This window comes from Pholcus phalangioides, unplaced genomic scaffold (genome assembly GCF_987345545.1).
Source record: "Pholcus phalangioides strain wild (caught in Gottingen) unplaced genomic scaffold, Ppha-v1.0 ptg000007l_1, whole genome shotgun sequence".
In the NCBI taxonomy this organism is placed as follows: Eukaryota; Metazoa; Arthropoda; class Arachnida; order Araneae; family Pholcidae; genus Pholcus; species Pholcus phalangioides.
This window is the reverse complement of record NW_028301600.1, coordinates 13,495,285-13,517,370: the sequence shown is the minus strand read 5'-3', so window position 1 is coordinate 13,517,370 and position 22,086 is coordinate 13,495,285. Positions and strand designations below refer to the sequence as shown.

The 22,086-nt window shown below is 34.7% G+C and overlaps 1 protein-coding gene across 2 annotated transcripts in view; it reads right to left on the bottom strand.

Moving 5' to 3' along the window:
• The window catches only part of LOC149084943 (chloride channel protein 2-like), a 424,727-nt gene that overhangs the window by 166,102 nt on the left and 236,539 nt on the right, over nucleotides 1–22,086 (bottom strand). For both annotated transcript variants that reach the window (XM_089232681.1, XM_089232680.1), the window contains one exon: nucleotides 18,325–18,511. In XM_089232681.1, the coding sequence (XP_089088807.1) occupies nucleotides 18,325–18,511 (187 nt within the window). The remainder of the gene's footprint in view (nucleotides 1–18,324; nucleotides 18,512–22,086) is intronic.

Below are 22,086 nucleotides of genomic sequence, written 5' to 3'. Positions count from 1 at the left end.
CCCAGGGCCCCTCCACCAAGTCAAAAGTGTTCAAGATCACTTTGTAGTTGCATCATGAACTACTGATGAAGAATTCAAACACTAAAATTAAATTTGATGTATATGTAATATTAATGTGCAATAGAGTTCTGTTATGAAGAAAAGCTACTTATTCAAACAGTTGCTCTGTTAGTCTAAATTAAAAATTACTAGTATAAATCAAAGTGTACAGTACATTTCACCACAATAATTTAAGTAATAAGACATAAAAAAGATGAAAAATTGCTGTTATTTTTTCTTTCGCAATCTATAAATTTTATTAATATTGTTATTTTGATTCATACTTTAATAAATGTCATATTACTTTAAATTTATACGATTTTCATAACATTGCACATTAAAACTGACTGAACTCCGCTTAAGCCGTCATAATTTTTCGATAACTTGAGGTGACGACTTATCGAGGTTTTACTGTATATTAATGGCCAGGTAAAAGTAAAGTATGTAAAAATAAGAAGTTGATTTGATATGTATACTATGCTATAATTGAAAAACTGGAAACATAAAACACCGAATTCATAACGAAGTGTTTCAACGACTCACTGTGTTATGCTAATTCAGTACTTTTGGGCAGTGTTGCTATAACTTTTTGAAAAAGTCTTTTATTTGCCTTTGGGTACTTTAAAAACCTCTTTGAAATTTTCTGATGTTCTGAAATGTTAAATTTTCAACTAAAAAATTATCTTTCCATGTATATATATATACACACAATCGAATACCGTTATAGCGAAAATCTTGTTTTAACAAACACTTTTTTAATCCCCTAAATAAGTTTAAATAGGAACAATGCTAGGTAACCTGGAATTCCTTTATAACGAAATTTCATTTTAACGAAGCGATTCCTCCGGTCTCTTGGCATTCATTATAACAGGACTCGACTGTATATATTAAATATATATATATACAATGTGTTTTCACTGCACTGCATATTACAGCTGCCTATGGCACTAGTTTTGGTAAGTTTTGACAAAAATGTTCATAATGTACATTTATATATACAGGGTGATTATAAAAAAAACTATCCCGACATATAGGCCCCTAACTATCATACCATTCACAGAAACTGAATGAAATTTTGGCATAAGGTATTTTGAGGTATGCGCTCAAGAATGATATGGAAAACAACAGTGTCACTCTAACAGTTACAGTTACAGTGAGAAAATTTCGAAAATATCAAATGGCAACACCAATTTTTTTGTATTGGAATGTGATCTTCATTGTGAAAAACCCTAAATAGCGTTCGAACGGCAACTGTAGCATGAAAATCACCGGCGGTAGATAGGCTAAAAGTGAGGACAACCAATAAGGACAGAGAAGCAGCATAAAATAAAGCATTTTATTGTGTTTCACAAATTTTTCACATGACCTTGTGGAGGACTAATCAGGCTGGGATCTCAGCCGAAGATACGGTGTGACAAATGAAACGAACATTAATGCTCTGGTGCACGGCAAAGTCCTTTTTACTTTTTCCTTGTCTAGCTCCGGGGATTTTCGTGTTACAGGTGCCATTCCAACGCTATTTAGTGTTTTTCGGTATGGAGATCGCATTCCAATACAAAAAACTTGGTGTTGCCATTTGATATTTTCAAAATTTTCTCACTGTAACCGTAACTGTTAGAGTGACACTGTTGTTTTCCATATCATTCTTGAGCGCATACCTCAAAATACCTTATGCCAAAATTTCATTCAGTTTCTGTGAATGGTATGATAGTTAGGGGCCCATATGTCGGGATAGTTTTTTTATAATCATCCCATATATAATGTGTTACGGTATAACTGTGATAAATTGATAGTTATTATTAATTTATTCAAGCACAAAAAATACATATTAAATTGAAAGAATTGTACCCAAGGAAAGGCTCATAATGGATATTTAATACATAAACAAATCAATGAATATACAGTATAAATGATATGTCACAAGCAATAAGCTAATTATAGGAAAGAAAACAAATGGGGGGAATAAACAAAATATACTGTGACAACCATGGTGGGAGTGCTTTGAGTAGTTAACATGGGAGGGAGGGGAATGAAAGGTATATAAGATGTTGGAGACATGTAAGCTCTAGGTGGAGAAAAGTAATGTACAGTACTTATGTACATGAAAATGAATTCATTTGGTAAAATTACAATATGTATGTATATACACCAGGGCCGTCTTAAGGGCATCATGGGCCCCCCGGACCAAGTAATTTTTCTGAGGCCCTACCAGGTAAAATCTAGAAAATTTTAGCCAGATCTCGTTTTTGCTAAATCCCCGGACCATGCCCATGCATTAAGACCGCACTGCTCTACACAACATTAATTAAAAAACAAAAAAAAAAGTTTCAGAAGTATTTTTCTATGTCAGTCTCAGATAAAAGAGAGGATTTAATTAATTTTTTGTAGGTAGGAAGAGAGACATTAGTATCAAAATTTAAAGAAAAGGAATTATAGAAATTTGGAATAACATATGTAAAATGTTTTCTAGCTATTGTTTTGTAAATTAGTGGTAGAGTGTAAGTCTATCTTAACGCATGGGCCTACCTGGGCCATGGACTCCTAAATTACACAGGCTTCTGCACATGTGATCAAGTGACATTAGCAACAGTAGTGTTATATCTCTTGCTCTTCCCCTATGTAGCCAAGCACGATTGAACATATTTTTTCACATTCGCTTTTTTTTTCATATATTCCCAGTTTTTCCATAAATTTTTTCATATACAAGTGTGTATATATATATATATATATATATACTTGTATATGAAAAAATATATATATGTTTATTTATTAGAGAGACATCCAGTGTCAATTTAATTTATTTATATATTGCTTTTCCCTTATTCCAGAAATATGAATGTGCAAATTTTGGGTTTATTAGCTGGTTGGATCATTTATTTTGCAAAGTTTTGCCAGAAACATTAGAATGTGTATCCCATATTACAGCACAAATTTTACAAAACACTGGAGGGGAATAAAACTTGAATTATTTGGGTAGTGTCAATTCCCAAACTTTTGAAATTTATACATTATATACATATATATTTATTTATTTGTATTGCAACATGAGTATTTTCATGTTAAATTCTGATATCTTGCACGATCTGTACCACAAATGATTAAGATGAATTGGTTTATTTTATTCATAATCACTGACTTTCATGAAAAATAAATTTTGATTGTTTTAAATGTTACATTCTTTGAATGTTTTTCATTTTTGAATTTATTTCATGTACACAGATTGGATTTTCTTATGTCAATGAAATGAATTCATGTAAAATAAAGCTGTTTCAAGCATGTAAATAAGCGTTTTCCTAATTGCACATTATGGTATATTTTACTGATTGCTGTCAAATATTGTTAAGGAACAAAGAAGATATTTCATTTTTTTTCAGCTTTCAAGGTCTCTAAGTTTGAAAAATAAGGGTTTTGAGAATCCTTGCTTTTCTTGAACGTGTTTCATAGGAAGTTATGCATGTGTGATCAAACTTGGATTCTGTTTTTAATTTATTTATATTCTGGCCAGTTCTCAAATGAATGTAAAGTAAAAAATTGGGGTGACTAAAATATAGATCTATGAAATTATCTTCTCAGTAAAAAGAAAATTGAATGGTAAAAATTTTAATTTAATTATTTATTTAAATTTATTATATATTATTTAATTTAATAATTTTAAGCTATTTTTTTAGTAAATCAGTAACGTATATATAGTTTTAAAAAATTCAATGTTTTGACAAAAAATCCTGACTGGTTTCGTAATTCAATCTTCAGGGAGAAAAAAATCAAAACATATCCTCGCAGTATCTAATGGGATCGTTAGGTGAGGTCGTGGTTTAACACTACTTCTTGTGACATCACAACCCTATGCAGAGGTCGGTTATCTAGGTGGTCATGCCTGGGGGCCTCAGAAAACTAGAAGTAATTGAATTCTTTGAGAATTTGAACGATATGGCCTCAGAAAAATCACTTGGCTCGGGGGGTCCCCATGATGCTCTTAAGACGGCCCTGGTGTATAAGTACTATTTGTTCTTAAAGACAAACGAGTGGCATTAAGGTTGAAGGAAAAGCAATTTTTTGTTAAAGACCAAAAGTGATTTGTAAAAATAAATATGTTGAAGATGTAATATTTGTAGGCGGTTGTAAAGGACAAATGTAGGCAAGTGATAATCAATAGTAATAAATCGTAAAATTCTAGTTTGAATGGAAAATGATTGGTTGAAGATTAGTAATATAGTCACTGCCCATAGCAAGAAGACTGTACATTAAATGGAAATGGTAAAAAGCATAGTAAAGTGTTAATAAAAAGGTGTTATTTGAAATTTTTTTAAGGTAATAGAATTTGTAAAGTATAAATCTAAGTTTATCTAATAAATATTTCACAGAGATTTCCATATCATACCTAGGTCAATATGCAAACCTAGATATTTTATTTTACTGACTCGCTCTGGATCTTTATGGCAAGAGTTATTGTTGCAGTTAATGCTATGGAAACATTGATTTGGCCAGGTTTGTTTCTGGAATGTAACAAAAAATTTATAAACTTGGTTTTAGTAACATTAATTTGGAGGTCATTAGCAGGGCCGCAACTAGATGTTTGGTTATCCAGGGCAAGTGTGCATTTTGGAACCTCCTTGTAATGTTGAAGGAAAGGTTTGAGAGTAAAATTTGCATCCCTCTGGTCCAGCACCCAGGGCATGAGACCCGCCTACTCCCCCCTAGTTGCGGCCGTGGTCATTAGCATATGGAACCAATTTCTTACTTTTAAGAGATCATTATTAACAATATTTTGGAAAGACTGATTATCAGAAACAGAGAAGAGAAGAACCATGTCATGCGTGCAAACACAATTATTTCACCTTCAACACCAAGTTTACAAAAGTAATTAATGAAGATAGTAAAAAGAAGAGGGTTGAGCCCTGAGGAATACCTTTTATTATGTTCATGGGATCACTAATCCTTGTGATACATTCAACAGATTGTATTCTCTTGTCCAAATAAGATTTAAAAAGATCAAGTGTATTACCTCCAATACTAAGTTTTTCAAGTTTGTACAGAAGGATTTTATGATTTATGCTGTCAAATAATTTTTTTATACCAAGAAAAAAAACATGAGTCTTTTTTGATACATCAATGTTATGTTCAACAGAGGAAGTTAATTTAAAAATAGCAGATTCAGTGTTTTATTTGGCAGGAAACTATAGTGATTTTTAGAATATAACTTATGATTATATAGATAAAAAGGAATGGAGTCTAGTTTTTAACATAGTTTCAAAGATCTTGGAGATATAAGGTAAAATAGAGATTGGTCTAAAATTATTAAAATCATTTTTATCATCTGATTTAAATATTGAAAAAACAGTAGCAGATTCAAGTGAATCTGAGAAAACCAAACCCCATTTACAATGCAATCGTTGATCAAGTCAGCCATTTAGAATTAATTAAGTCAGTACTGGAAACTTTATATGATAAATTATTTACAATCTTTTGTACATCATCAGGTGTAATTGGGTAAAGAAAAAGATGGAATTGTTATAAATATAATTTTTGAAATCATCAGATGTTAGGCAAGATAGAGGATTAATGTTTATAAAATGTACATTGAAAATTAATTTGCTATTGGAGTCATATTAGTACCTGAAGGCAAAATGACATGGTTTTCATTTGTTCCTAGTACTTTATCAAAAAATTTCCATTGTTTAGCAGGTGTATTACAATCTAGGAACTGATTTTGAAAAGTGCATTTGGCTAGTTTTATTTTTGATTTGATAAATGATGTAATACTTTGATAAGCTGTTTGTATCAGAATATCAAATGGATATTTTTTTAGATTTTAAATAAAGTTTTTCTTATGGTATTAATATAGAACTTGAGTTCTGGTGAAATCCAAGGCTTAAAAGCAACTTTTTGTTTATGCTTAATTGTAATATATCTTGTGAACTTTGATTATATTCTCGACATAAATTCATCAAACTGAGAATGGGCAAGATTATAATGAAGAGTAAATTCATAATTGTTTAAACAAGATGTGAAATGCCACTATAATCAACAGTTTTGTGGAATTGTTTATCAGAATTATTTATAGTGTAAGAAAGTTCACATAAAATAGGAAAATGGTCAGTAATATTAGTTAACTGTTTAAAGGCCGAACTATGAACAAAGTCACTTGTGTTGAAATTTGGAATTCAAGGTCCTTTTGCATGCCTTCACATAAATTAACTTTGAAATTTGAAGAAAAATTTTTTTTCTTCGTTTTTCATGATGTTCCATAAATAGAACATTGGCACTTGGGGAGAGGTGAAAGCAGAAACTGTGGTATTGTCTATATTCTCATGATTATTTGTTCCTGGAGTAGTTATCGGACAAAAATTTCTATTTTCTACTACAAATTCAAATTCATAACACATACTGGTTTTTCAACATAAAAATGAATGCAGAAAATTCAAATTTTTTTACTAATTGTCCGTGATAAAAGAAGGAAAACATATATATTTGATGGATCCGTTTGTCTCATTAGTAGCATTTGTACATAGTGTTTTTTGGCAAACCGCACACCGTCCTTGCATCACAGACACAATATAATGGCCATCAAATCACCAAAACATCTTTTTTTCAGTTGACAACGTGGACCTGGTTAAATAATTAACCCCTCCTTTGTTTGTAGAAGGTCAATTGTCACTTCTCTTCGGAATTTCAAATGTGAAATAAGATCCGCTTCTCGCAACTCTGAATGAATTATCTAAAGTGCTATAATGGTCATATGGCAAATCTTTTCCAATGGAATCCAGAGCCGAGGTTTTGATCGGATTCTAGAAAGAATTTTTTTTATCCCATGGCAATAGTTTTTTTTTGGATTGCTCAAAACTGCCTTACTTTTTCTTGAAACTTAAGTGTTATACTTACGTTTTGCTCCTTTTTTCTGTCCTACATCTTTTGAAGAACACGTTTCTGGAGTTTTCTGACACCTCATCCTCGTTGTTGCAAAATTATCTAGCATTTCACATAGATCAGTTGATATTAGATCATTTCAAACAATATCATCTTTATCCGTGATGTTCCCATTTTCATTAGCACATAATGGGTATATATCTATGTATTCTAATTCAGAATCTGAAAGAGTTCCTAAATATCTTACAGCTTCTTCTAATGTGAGATATCTCTTTTTGATATGGTTACACTCAGCTGAACACAACAAGACTATCTAAGATTGTCGAACTCGTTTTGATTAGTTTGCGGTTCACAAAAACATGCATTTCTAAGAATGCAAGAATAAAAAAGTACTCACCCAATATATATACAAACAATCCACCCCAGAGAGCACATTCCTCTGCGTCATATTACCCAGAATCAGCCCCTATACACATGTTGAATGATAATACCCTGGGGTTTCAATGGGAAAATCGAAGCAGCGCACTGCACATTAGATATCTCTAGAATCCCACTCTCTTGAAAGGCCAATGTTCCATAAATGGAACATGCATTTTTGAATGTGCATATCTCTTTAATGCTTAACAGTACAAAGAAACTAATTGATTTACTTTGATTGATATATTAAGTGGTAGAAGAACGCAAAATTTTCAATTTACTTCAAAATTGAAATTTTGGCAAATTTTAATCGAAATGGGAAAAAAAAATTCCCATAAAATATAAAATTTCAAAATTCTGTCAAAAATGTTTATATCAACCTGAAGTTTCCGAAAATTTATTTCAAAAAATACTTCAAACTCTCGTCTATATACTTCAAAAAACCAGAAATGTTTGAATCAATTTCTATCTGATATTTTTGTAAATAAAACTATGTTCCATTTATGGAACATTGGCCTTTAAATGGTTAAAAGGTTAAAGTTGCAAAGAAAAATGTGATCAATACAAGAGTATTAGATGAGAAGGTCTTGTTATATGAGAGATTAGAGATAAAAATCCATGATTTGTTAGAGAGCCAATACATTTGGAATTAGCATTAGGTGTTGTATAACTAATAAGTAAATATAAATATCTCCAATGACTTACTCATTGGAGCTTATCAACGCTAAACGTCATGCTCCATTCATTTGCCCATGCTGCAATCCTGTTTAGACTGGTCTGGAGGGACTCCCTATCCCTTTGATTCCCGATTAGCCCCATCAACTTCACATCATCTGCAAATTTGCTAGTACTCCCATCGATACCCTGATCGAGTTTATCGATAAAAAGTGAAAAAAGTATGGGGCCAAGGACACTTCCTTGAGGAACTCCACTTGTGACGTCTGTCCAACCAGAGAATTCCCTGTTCACCATAACTCGTTGCGACCTATCTCTTAACCACGATTCTATCCAATTCAGCAAGTTGCCCCCAATTCCAATCTCGTGTAAACGCTTCAAGAGTTTTCTATGTTGGACCCGATCGAATGCCTTCTGGAAATCAAGGTAAACAACGTCAACATTTTTGCTCTTACCCAAAGCCTTAGTCACGTGATCATAGAAGCAAAGGATGCTAGTTACACATGACTTTCCCTTCCTGAACCCATGCTGATTATCCGACAATACATTATTCTCGTCTATCCACTTCACAAACTTTTAGAGTCCTCTTTAGAACCAATGTTGTTTAGTAGTTCGGTGACTGCAGGTGGTTCACTGTCATCCATTGTGAAAGCAGGCTTGATTCTGTCAATACAGACAGAGATGGATTTGCCATTCACTTTGATTATAAAAACTTTGTCGTTTCTTTGCACTACAGGATACGGTCTGGTGTAGGGTGCACTTAATGCAAGTCGAACTTTGTCTATGTGTAAAAACACACGAGAACAAGATTTTACGGAAGGATGAACATAAATCTTGAAAGTGTTGAGATGGAGAAGCAGGTGATAATTTTCTCATAAGAAAAAGACAGCTTTGATGTATAGGTAACCTCTGGCGCAGATTTAGACACCTCATCTAAAAGTAGGTCAGACGGTAATCGAGAGTGGTTCCATAGACCAGTTCGGCACAGGTAGCTTGAAGATCGTTCTTGAAAGTGGATCGTAGAACCAGGAGGACTATAGGAAGTAATTCTGTCCATTTAGTGTTGTCATGAGCTATGATAGCACTTTTTAGGGTGCGATGAAATCGCTCGACCAGACCAATGGTGATTGGATGGTATGGAGTGGTTCATATGCGATCTGTTCCAAATAGTATTGTGAGCTGCTGGAAGAGATGAGATTCAAATTGAGTTCCACGATCTGTGGTCACTGTTGAGGAACAACCAAACTGACTGATTCATGAATCAAAGAATGCTTTGCAGATGGTTTCAGCACGTATGTCTGATATCGGTGTCACTTCAGGCCATCTTGTAAATCTGTCTATCATGGTGAGACAGCAGATGTTCCAGTTTGATGGTGGATCAATACCACCTATAATGTACAATATCAACCTATAATGTCAATGTGCACAAGCAAAACAAGCATCGGGAAGTGCAAAGGTGCTCAGAGGTGTTTTTGTGTGCTTCTGGATTTTAGATCGCTGGCATGATTGGCAGCAGTGTACCCAAGCTGTGATGTTTTTGTTCATGTTTGGCCACACATATCATGAGCAAACGAGGTTTTCTTGTTTCAGCGATTCCGGGATGCGATAGATAGTGAAGGTGGTCAAAAATCAGCTTGCGATACGAGTCTGGAATGAAAGGTCTGGGTGAGCCAGTTGAAGTGTCACACTATAATTCACCATCTGTGGCATGGTTTCGGTTCTAGTTGTATAGGTGTTTTGTTGCCCTTCAAAATTTCTTTCAGTTCTGGTTTGCTTGTTTAACATTCCCCAAATTCTTTTCAATTAATGTCCTTGGAACCAGTTACTGTGTCAATTTTTATTCTCGACAATGCATCTGCGACATAATTTTGAGAGCCTCAGACATGACGGATATCGGTTGAATACTGGGATATCAAGTCCAAATGACGAAGTTGTCATGGTAAACATTTGTTTGGATTCTGCTTGAAGGCATAAATCAGGGGCCTCTGATCTGTGAAGATAATGAACTCCCTGCCTTCGAGCATGTGCTTGAATTTTTTTATAGATGAATAAATTGCAAACAGTTCTCAGTCATAAGCGGACCATTTGTTTTGATTTTTGGACAACTTCATGGAGAAAAATACAATGGGTTTCCATTTATTGGCAAATTGCATAAGAGCATCTCCCACTGCGACATCTGAAGCATTCTACCTAAACACTTAATTTAGTTCCGGGGAGTGGATTTCTCAGAAGTGTGGCATTTCACATGGCATTTTTGGTCAAAGTGAATGATTTTATTGATTCATTGGTCCTTGCGAGTTGATTATTGGCACGAGCAGAACGAGGTGATTTTTTTAATGACCTTTGAGAAATTTAATTATTTGGTGTAACAAATCACCTGTTTTCAGAATAAAACGTTGAATAAAAATTATACATATCGAGAAATCTTTGAAATTGTGTCAAGGTCCTTGGCTGTGGATAATCCAAACTACACTGAACTCAATCAGTCAGAGGTTTGATGCCGCATGCAGATAGCCAGAATCCTAGAAAGTTGATGGTCTCTTTACAGAAGTTTCACTTGGATACATTGGTGCAGAGTCCATATTCTTTAAGTCTGTTGAAGAGTTGAGATGATGGATGTGCTCATCAGGATCTTTTGATGCAATCAGGATGTCATCGATGAAGGTGTAAACTCCAGGAAGTCCTCTGCTCACCTCATAGATGAATCACTGAAAGGTTGCAGAAGCGTTCCACAATTCGAGTTCCATCCTGGTGCTTTTAAACAATCTGAAAGGTGTGCACATTGCCGTTTTATGGACATCATCAGGATTTATTGGGATCTGATGTTAAGCTTTTATGAGATCAACAAGGCTGAATATTTTTGTGCCATGCAGTTCAGCAGTAAAATCGGATATGCAAGGAATGGGATATTTATCTTTTAATGTTTGTGCATTTAAAGCATGATAACCTCCTACAGGTTTCCATTCAAAGGTACTATTTTTTGGATCCATATGAAGAGGTGAGACATAATTACTCCTCGAAGGTTGATATTTTTAATCTGCCTGGAGCTAATTTACGACGTTTTGCCATTACAGGAGGGTCCTTTTGTGGATATATGATGGATGGTGTTGTGCTTTACTGGTGCATTTGGAAGTTTAGTAATCTCTGGGAATTCAGAAATAAGCTTGTGATACAGTGTCACCAGTAATTGTTTTCATTGAATGAATGCACGTTGCGTTTGAGACGCGTCCGGGACTTTTTAATTTCATTTTCAAGTCAAGTAGGAACTTGTTACGAAGATCTGGGAATAGGTCAAATAGTGAAGAAAGTCTGCACCCAGTATAGGTGTTGACACATTGGTGATGTAAAATGGGCAAGAAAAATTTCTTCTCAAGCCGAAATCCAAGCAAAGATTATCTTTAAAAACGATGCAAGGAATAGAGTGGGTGGTCAGAGTTGTTGTAAGCTCAGTGTTTAATTCTTATTGTCAATCATGTTCTGTCTGCTTGTATGTCTGAAATAGCTATTTTCTGTGAATAAACCTGCGTCATCCTGCAAATTGTTTCATTCTCTGCTTATTTCAAGAGCTTGTGAGAAGTTATCTGGAACAATATGTTTGTTTTAATATCCTTCACAAACAGGCAACGTAAGATTAGGTGCAAAGAGCAAGTCGCCTCTACTCTTTGCTGAGCTCATTTCCCAAATATTTGCAAGGAGCGACTTATTGGAATTGGTGGCGAATCATCGATGATACCAACACTCTTAACGATTTTTCAATCTGCTACTCTGTCGCAGGTATTGACTTCGGTATGGGCTATGGTTTGATCCATGGGAAATTTCATCAATTCTCAGATGCAGTTTTTTGATTTCCGACAATAAACGTTCCTCAGTGGAATTCGCAGAAGAGTTAGAATATAGGCACTTACCGCTTGTGGTGCTACGTTAATGACGTGATCGGTGATGTCGGCCGCTTTGTCCAACGTAAGTGGCATGACTGCAGCCCGGATGGATTGTACAGATGATGGTAAAACCTGAAGGAACACTTTAAACATGAGTTCGTCCGGCACGCTGTGTGATTCTGAGTGATGCCACATAACACACAAATGTTCACTTTGGCGACAATCACCAAGTTGCTCCACAGTGAGAAGTTTCACCCTTCCGCTTGATCAATTTTGGCTTCATGTGACCGTAAGGATGTGCTGCCTGTGGATTTGTGATGACATTGCAGATGATGGAAGCTGCTTCCGGCAGTAGATGGGCCACCATGTAGTTGAATTTTGTGCGGCTGTCCATTACTGGTTTCAGAATCCCTAGTTCAAAAGTTGATTTGCACATCAGGAACCACAGTGTAGGATCGGCGAAGTTGTATGGTGGTATCCTTACAGCTGCGACGTACGTCAGGATTTCACTTTTGTGTGGGCAAGAATGTTCAACTGCACGTGTTGTTTCCGTTGCGATGCACCTAGCTGTTTCTTTATAGATAAAATGTGGTAACTGATGATCAAACTGTCCAAGGTCACCATTGTTAGGCGTATGAGATGGACTTTATTTGCACAACATATTATGTACATATGTACAGGATGAGAAACGAACTGACATTGTGTGCGTGATAACTCTAATAATCACAAGATGGTGCTTCAAGCATGTACATCAGTGGTTCCCAACCTGGGCGCTGAGAAGTCTGAGGGGGGTGGTTTTTGTTCAAGTCATATTGGGGGGGGGGCGTTCAGAAGAATGAGGGGGGGGGTGTTTTGTGTTCAAATCATATTAGCCAGGTTTGCATGTTCAATATTGCGGTATCACTGGGAGTTTCCGACAGATAAAGATTTATCTCCCTTTCAAATGCTAAGAGATCAACATTCAAGACGTCCAACTTTAACTAATATGTTTTCGACAACATCGAAACAAGAAAATGATGGATTACGAGCGTCATACATTTCCTTACTCATTGCTAAAGCGGGTAAAACCGCACACTATTGGCGAAGAATTGATACTGCCAGATGTAAACGAAGTCCTGCATACTGTGCTGCATAAGCAACCGGCTGATATTATTAAAACAATTCCATTGAGTAATAATACAGTGCAGAGACGAATTGACGAAATGTCCGAGGATGTGCAGAAATCTCTAACTGATTTTTTGGCGACTACCGAATTTTCCTTACAACTCAATGAATCTACTTTACCAACAAAGGAGTCTTTACTTCTGGCATACGTTCGCTTCATAAAAGATGAAAACATTTGTCAAGAACTATTATTCACCAGAACATTAGAAATGGTCACTAAAGGAAAATCTATATTTGACGTTTAACACTATTTTGAAGAAAAAGGAATTTCTGTGACTAATATTTTGTCCATTGCAACCGATGGTGTTCCAGCAACGGTTGGACGCTACCGTGGATTCGTTTCATTCGTGAAAAAAGTCGTACCAAATATAGTGGCAGTGCATCGACAACATTTGGTCGCAAAAAACTTTAGTGATCGCCTTCATCGCTCGCTTCAATATGTAATTACAGCAATTAACTAGATCAGAAGCAATGCTCTCCATAACACAATATTTGGAAATATCTTTGTGATGAAAACTTCAATCGTTTATATTACACACAGAAGTCCGTTGGTTGTCAAAAGGTACCTGTCTGAAACGAATTTTACGAACTCTTTGAATCAGTCACAAAGTTTTTTGAAAACAAGGATGATTCATTAAGAGAGAATTTATTGAAATTTAAGAGCGATATTGCCTATTTGGCCCATTTATATACCAAATTTAATGAAATGAATGTACAACTCCAAGGTATTGATTTGAATTTCATCAAAGCAAAAGGAATTATTTCAGCGTTCGTGTCAAAACTTACTTTGTACGAACAAAACTTTGGTAGACGACAATTTTATCAGTTTCCAATGCTTTTTTCAATGGAAACAACTGATACCGACATTTTGGTTTATTGCCAGCATTTGGAAGCACTGACAAAAGATTTTACGAATAGATTTCAGGATATACTCAATATGACTATTCCAGAGTGGGTCCTATAGAACCTTCCTCAAACATACAAATAACAGAATTATCGCTGCAGGAAGAGTTGATAGAATTATCAACAAATGGAGAGTTGAAATTAAAATTAAGAAAAGGGTATCAGGAAATTTGGCTACAAAGCCAAATTCAAACATTATATTCGGCCTTGTGGGCTGCAGCAAAAAAGTTTTTTGTTGCATTTCCATTATCATATTTAGTCGAGAGAGGATTTAGCATAGTCACCAGTCTATTAACAAAGAAAAGAAACAGATTGTCAATACTGGAACGCGGAGATTTAAGATTATTGATGACAAAAATGACACCAACTATCGAGAAATTAGTTTCATCATATCAAGCTCAGATATACAAATACAAATACCACGCCACAACAGGCAAATTGCCCAACGAGGTGGCTGACTTAAGAACATCATGGATCCCCGAGCCATTTTTTGGGAGGCCCTACCTACTACTGCTACACCACACATGCACCCCCCCCCCGCGGAACCCCCAACGAATCGGTACATGAGGGAATGTGCGTGTACGTGTAGTGAAACCTGACGTGAAGTTTTTTGTTTCTCTGTAATGCTTGTTATGTGTAGTGCTGCCATCTGCCACCAGTTTTTCTAACTATGAGTGAAGTGTTATGATTAAATGATTTATCGTTGTAGGACTGTTGCTCTCTGTGGCGAGACTTTTTAACGGGGAGATCGGCTCGCATTTGCGCCTTGAAGTTGGGAACCACAGAAAACCAACTTCAGCCGACCACCACTGTGGGGTTCGAACCCGGATCCTCGCATCGCGAGTCCGTCACTATAACCACTCGACCACCACAGCAACAAACATACACCCACAGCAACAAACATACACCACTAACATATCTCACTAACAATATTATATTCATATTTGAAATAGCATATATATTTCCAATTAAATACTGTGATAAAAATACATTATTACCTTCTCATAAATTAATAAATTAATTTAAAATTTTGCCCTTGTTTTCAATACATACTATGTACAATATAGTTTACCTGCAGAGGAGGGGGGCGCTATGGAGTCATGCACTAAAAAAAGGGGGCGCTAATTCCAAAAAGGTTGGGAACCTATGATGTACATCAATCATCGTTCTGGGGAAGTGGCTTTCTTTTTCTTCCAGCATGTGTCGGGGGCGATGTCACAGATAGTTCATGCTTGAATAACAATAATTATTCTTGCATTCAGCAGGAAAGGATGAAGTATATAATTTTACAAACATAATATGATAAAAAATTGAAACATGACTGAGATTGTAGATTTTCAAAACTTATAGCATAACATGTTAGTCACACTTTTGAAAATAAAGTATTGGATTTGAAATGTGAAAATGCAGTTACTCTGACTAAAACACACATAAATTAGATGTATATACTGAATATGAACACCAAAATAAGTAATTAATAAAGTTAGTAGTTGATGAATAAATGGCCAGTAGTTGCATAACAGTGCAATTACTCAGATATTGATGAATAGTTAATGTGATTATAGATTTTGCATTTGCATACAATTTGGGATAAAATACCAAATTCAAATTATCAAAAACATTCAAGCCAGCAATATTTGTAAATTTAAAAGTATTTAGATATTTCATATTAAGGTGGATATTATTATTAGGCTTATCATAGAATGGAACATATTATTAACATGAAGTGAAAATAAATTAAAATATGGGACTTGTAGTCCCTTGGGGTCGCAGAGTGTCTGTCATTGAAATGTCATTTTTTTCGGTTGTTTTGATTGTATGCTTTATGTGTTGTGTTCGGTCCAATAAAAAAAACATATAAGTGAAATTTTAATATGCATAAACAGTAGTATAACAAGTTACTCACATTTTTTTTAGTATAAAACAATGAAAATTAAATGAGAGGCAAAATTAAACACGAATGTGAGAAATATAAATCAATTATTAAATAAATAGTTTTAGGTGACGAAAATGAATAGTTACGGTTAGAATTAATTATTAAATTTTTAGTGAATAGTGTTATACAAGCAAAATCATTAGAAAAAGTAGTGGCAAAATCATAATCAAATTTATTAAATACCAGAGCAATCAGTATGATATGCTTTAGTGTCATCTATATGATAAATTTTGATAACCCTGATATTTTCTGATTTGCGTAAATAAATTCTGCTGTTTTTACACTAACAAAACTCTACAAAATACAATACCTGTCTTAGATACAGGTAGGTGTTCAGTCAGATGTACAAGATCAGGACATAAGCATTGATTGATCTCAGAGGAATGAAGTGTGAGAGAGAGAGTGAGTGTGTGTGTGTACGATTCATCTTGGATTGAAGAGAGATATCTTGATTCCTTCGTAAGTTACATACTGCGCATTTCCATGTATTGGCTCAGGCTTTTGAGAATTTCTTTAAATGTCTTGTCACAGTGAAGCCCGCAAAATAAAAATGAACAATGACTTGCATTGCACAGAGATTATTTGATCCTCCACCAACACAAAACATTCCTTATACGGCAAAAAGCAGTCTACAGCATCATCCATTGAATTAGTCATTATAATATTGCACCTTAATTTTATTACAGATTTTAATTTACTTAATTTATTACAGAGCAAAAAACGCTCCACGCTTCTTATATTATACATAATAACTGGTTGTAATACATAACAACCGGTTATTATGCATAATCACCAATTTGTCTAGCTAAATTAGATAACTATAATTTTCAGCAGGTTATGTCTAATTTCCAAATTAAGTTAGTAAGTATGATAAATATGGAAGAAATAATGCAAAAATATCACTTAAATTTAAACACATCAGTTTCTCCCATATGTGATGGGACCTTTCAAATTTTTTTGGTAAAATATGTGTAAACTAAATGAAAATAAGTGTCATAATGATGAAAACGTATAAATTATTATCAGTCTTATAATATGTTAGCTTTCTTCACATTTATCAACTTTTTAAACGTAATCAACATCATTGATCGAGTTCACTATCGTACACTGAAGTTTGAGAAAATTTTCAATAAATTTAAGTTATTCTTTGACAATTTATAAAGGTCGTAGTGAGAAGATGGGAGGGAGGCTTGAGGGTCTGCCCCCAAAATGTGAGAAAATGACTGAAAAAAGGGAAAAAACATCAGGGTGCAGGTCAACATAATAACACAAACATGGCGTTCTGCCAATGTCTATATTAAGGGATTCCCATTTGCATTCCCACATAAAATTTTCCTAACCTTAATGAAAAAGGATCAGGCAAATATCTGTATAAGAGATACTAAAATTTCTGCCATAATTGGATATTTTTTCATTCTAAATGTAGTCTTGTGTTCACAAAGCTGGAAATACTGGATCCAAGTGTACTTGGTTTTCCTCCATATTTCTTAACTAAATCGTAATGGCAAGCCAGATGTATTGTTCTATTGCTTTGGTTCCTCATCCTGAAATTCAAGTGGTCCCCCTCTGAATGAAATTTCTGGCTATGGGTCTGCGATTTATCATATTTATCAATACGAGCAGAGGATTATGAATAATCTTCTGTAAAAGTGATAAATTTAGGGAAATTTATCACACTCACTAAAATGGTTGGCAATTATGCACAATAACCGGATTTATCACATTTACAGTAACATATATATCATTGAACAGTGCATTAATGTAAAATTTCTGGCCATAGAAAACATAAAACCATCTGAAATTGTGAGGAAGCTCTATGCACAGTTCTGAGAAGCAACTCTGCTCAAAACTCAAGTTTATGATTAGTATAGAATGACATTTAGCAGGGAATGATTGAGTCAAAAATGATTCCCATGACATGACACACAGATCAGCATCACTGCAGAAAACATTTAAGTGTATGATTAGCAGAACATTTAAGCTGTACAAGAAATTAACTGAACAGAGAACCAGAAATAGCATCCACAGTTGGTACAGTATTAGCTATGGGAAAGCTCATTCCATCATTGAGCATGTCCTGGACCCAAGCATATCAAAAAATGTCTGTTAAGATTGGTTTTTCATGTCGTTGTTCTCCATGACAATGGATGGTCATACACTGCTACGTTAATGACTGAAAACAATTCACTGGTCAGCTATAGAACACTCTTCCTGCAGTCTGGATTTATTCCTCTGCTACTACAATTTGTTTTGTTTGGACCACTTAAAAAGGCATTGAGAATACTAAAATTTTGAGATGATGAAGAAGTTGGAGGAGCAAACGCACAATTTGCTGCACACACCTCTTTTCTTTCTTTCAAGGAAAGGATTAAAAAACTGCTAATTCATTGGGAACTACTATTCACTTAATCAGCTGAAAAATATTTTAACACATAGTGAAAAACTTACTTTCTTTGTAAAAATGAATTCATCTTTTTATGTCGGCGGTTGAAATACACTATTTGTCTATGAAGCCAAACAAAAAGAGCACCAGCAAATCCACAGAAGACCCCTATAAGTGAGAATGCTAAGAGCTCTTGTGGATCAAATGGAAAATCCACAGAAAAGTTTGTTTTGAACAAGGCAGTTATAGTCTCTGTGAAGAAAATAAGCAGAAATAAATTTTTATAACTCCAATGGCACAATACATTTATATAATAAGCTGAAATAGTTAACAAAAAACATACTTTCCAAATTTCATTATACATAAACATAACTAAACTTTTCCCTCTATAAGATACATATGCGGTTGTCCCAAAACTTAATTTCATTAGCAAGTATAATTAACAATTGTGAATGGTTAAGTTAATCTGGCCACCTTTTACTCATGAACCATTGATCCTAGTGGCATACTTTTAATTTGAGAAAGGATCTAAATAATGATTATACACTTCAGATATGGCATTTATATGTCAAGGGGTTGTATAGTTATTAACAGGGTCGGATCAACCATTAAGCAAAATAAGCACATGCTTAGGGCCAGGGTTGGGTTTTTGACATGACAAGCATCAAAAACAGGTTTAAACAGGTTCAAAAACCTAAATGAGTGCTTTTTGATAATGTTTTGAACACAATAGGTATGTGTTCAACCTAGTTCAACACATGATAAAAGACATTCTTTTTTGTTTATTACAATGTTTTATTTTTAAACATTAATTTATTACAATAATTAAAACAATGTTAATGTGGAGCCGCTGTGGTGGTCGAGTGGTTATAGTGCCGGACTCGTGATGCGAGGATCCGGGTTCGAACCCCACAGTGGTGGTCGGCTGAAGTTGGTTTTCTGTTGTTCCCAACTTCAAGGCGCAAATGCGAGCTGATCTCCCCGTTAAAAAGTCTCGCCACAGAGAGCAACAGTCCTACAACGATAAATCGTTCAATCATAACACTTCACTCATAGTTAGAAAAACTGGGGGCAGATGACAGCACTACACATAACAAGCATTACACAGAAACAAACTTTACGTCAGGTTGCACTACACGTACACGCACATTCCCGCATGTACCGACGATTCGTTGGGGGGGGGTTCCGCGGGGGGGGGGGGGGGTCGCATGTGTGGTGTAGCAGTAGTAGGTAGGGGCTCGGGGATCCATGATGTTCTTAAGTCAGTCACCTCGTTGAGCAATTTGCCTGTTGTGGCGTTGTATTTGTATTTGTATTTGTATTTGTAATTATAATTTGCAATTTTCAATTTTTCGACATAAGAGTCTATAACACATAAAATATCATTTTATGGTTTATTTATCTAAGCTACTCATTATTTGTGTTCAATTTGCTAAGTGGAATAGAGCTGCTTATTCAAAATATGTATGATAGGGCATCAGCATGGCCCCCACATCCTGAAGCAGGGCCCCTAGGCTGGGATCTTTTATGGGCCCCCGACCAGACTTTCACGGGGCCCCCCTTTATGATGAATTTATAGCGTGAAAAACAAAAAAATGATTAAAATCCTCCCGGGCCCCAGGGCTGGAGCCTTGTCAGTCCACCCCCTTGTGGGGGCCATAGGCATCAGAGTTAGGTTTTAGATCCTTCAGAAACTAAATCAGTATTAAAACAGCCAAAAACTTATTGTCAATGTTGTCAAATAGTTTTTTTAACCTGATAAATATGCTAAATAACAAAACTCTTACTTTTATGTAAATTAAAGGGTTTTACATTCAGAATTATAATTTTTGAGAAAAAAAAAATATTTTTTTATATTTTAAATTTTTTAATCTGTCCAAAATTTTATTCCATGTAAAAATTCTCATGCAGAATCTGTTAATACACTAATTAAACTCATTTATTTTCACCTAAAAATTTCTTAGCTCAGGGTGTATAAATTCACAGAGCTTTAAAGAGTATTTTCAACCAAAGCAGAGCTGACAAGACTTGATACCCAAAGCATTTGTTTTGCACATTAAATACAGCTTCAATTGGAAAACCATTTCATTATAAATGCTAGTAAATATACCATATCATAGTGCAAAAGTAAGAATAAGTTTGACTAAGGATACGTAACAGGAGTTTCTTAAGCTTCATGTACAAGCTAGCATTGTCAAATTAAATGGCATTTTAGTCCTACAACTTAGTATTTTGATCGCTAGATATATTTCAATGTTATGCACAATAAGAGTATCGTTTTGAATATCAGTTATTATCTAGTTAATTTAATAACAGAAATCAAAATTACATATATGATGTAATACTTTTTTTAACACTTATCTGTTGTAAAAAGAGTACAGCAGATGGTTTATATCAATGCATATACATAAGCAGTTGAAGAAATTTTGGAAAGTCAAGAATCATCTTGAATCAGAGAATGTCAAATCATTCCCTAGTTTTCCCTTCAGTTGTTATGCTATGCTTTATTCAAATTGTATTTATTAGAAAAAAAAAACCATACATATTTTGTGAAAATAATTCTGTAGACTAGAAAATTATTTTAGAATCATATTAAATATTTATTCTTTGTATAACATAGTCACTTTAAACATTACATGCAATTAACATATTTCCAATGGGAATTTTTATATTGAAAAGCAGTATTTGAGGTTTTTGACGGATGGTTTTTGACATGACAGTTTAAACCACGGTTTAAACTAGCATTTCCCAAAATGGGCAATGGAATGGTCCAAGGGGGCAATAGAACCTACTGTTTTAACATAGGATCTTATGGGTTTACTTGAGTTGGGGGGGGGGGGGCGATGAGAGAAAATTTTTTTTGAAGAAGGGGCCGATTAAACAAAACGTTTGGGAGACTGGTTCAAACCATTAAAAACTGCCATGTGTCAAAAACCTGCCAATTTTGCTTAGGGCATCAGGAGAAAAGGGCACCACAAAGTTATCAAATCATATTTTTTTTATTAATGTACAATATTTTTCAGAATATCAGCCATTTGGTAGAAAATCCTTCGAGATCATATTATAAATTAAAGTGTATATTGAAATTCTCCTCTTTGATGCGAGATGAGATGCACATGCTACAGTAGCACTCTCGATAATACAATACAATGCCACAACAGGCAAAATGCCCAAGGAGGTGGCTGAGAAAAAGATGCCCATAACAAATATGAATGTTATATATTTAGAAAATACAGCAACCCAATTAAAAATGTAATTACATACAATATATATACACATGATGAAATATTATACAATGCCCATAAAGAATACTTATGGTTGTCTAATTTCAAGTATAGATTGCTTCTCGATTTACCCCAACATGTTTATCGTATTTCTTTTTAAACGTGACAATTGTGCTACAATTTACTACCTCCGGGGGGGGGGGGTAAGCTGTTCCATTTATTAACAACCCTATTAGAGAAAAATTCCCTGCGACACCATAACCTCACATTGTCTTTTACCAATCGATACTGGTGTCCCCTTGTAAAATCAGTTGATTGACGGTGTACTAATAATTCGTGGTACATCCTATCCATCCTGTTGAAAATTTTGAACACTTCAGAAGAATTGGTGAGTGATGGAAAGCCACCATTTAATGCAGAAAGCCTTCGAAAATTTTTCAAAGAGTGGAAAGTGACACACAGTATTACTTCACCTCACTTTCCCAGAAGCAACGACCAAGTTGAGAGAGCTATAAAAACTTTGAAGTAGTCACTCACAAAAGCTCTAGAAGAAGGTAAAGATCTACATACGGTCCTACTGGATTATAAGGATACACCCAACAC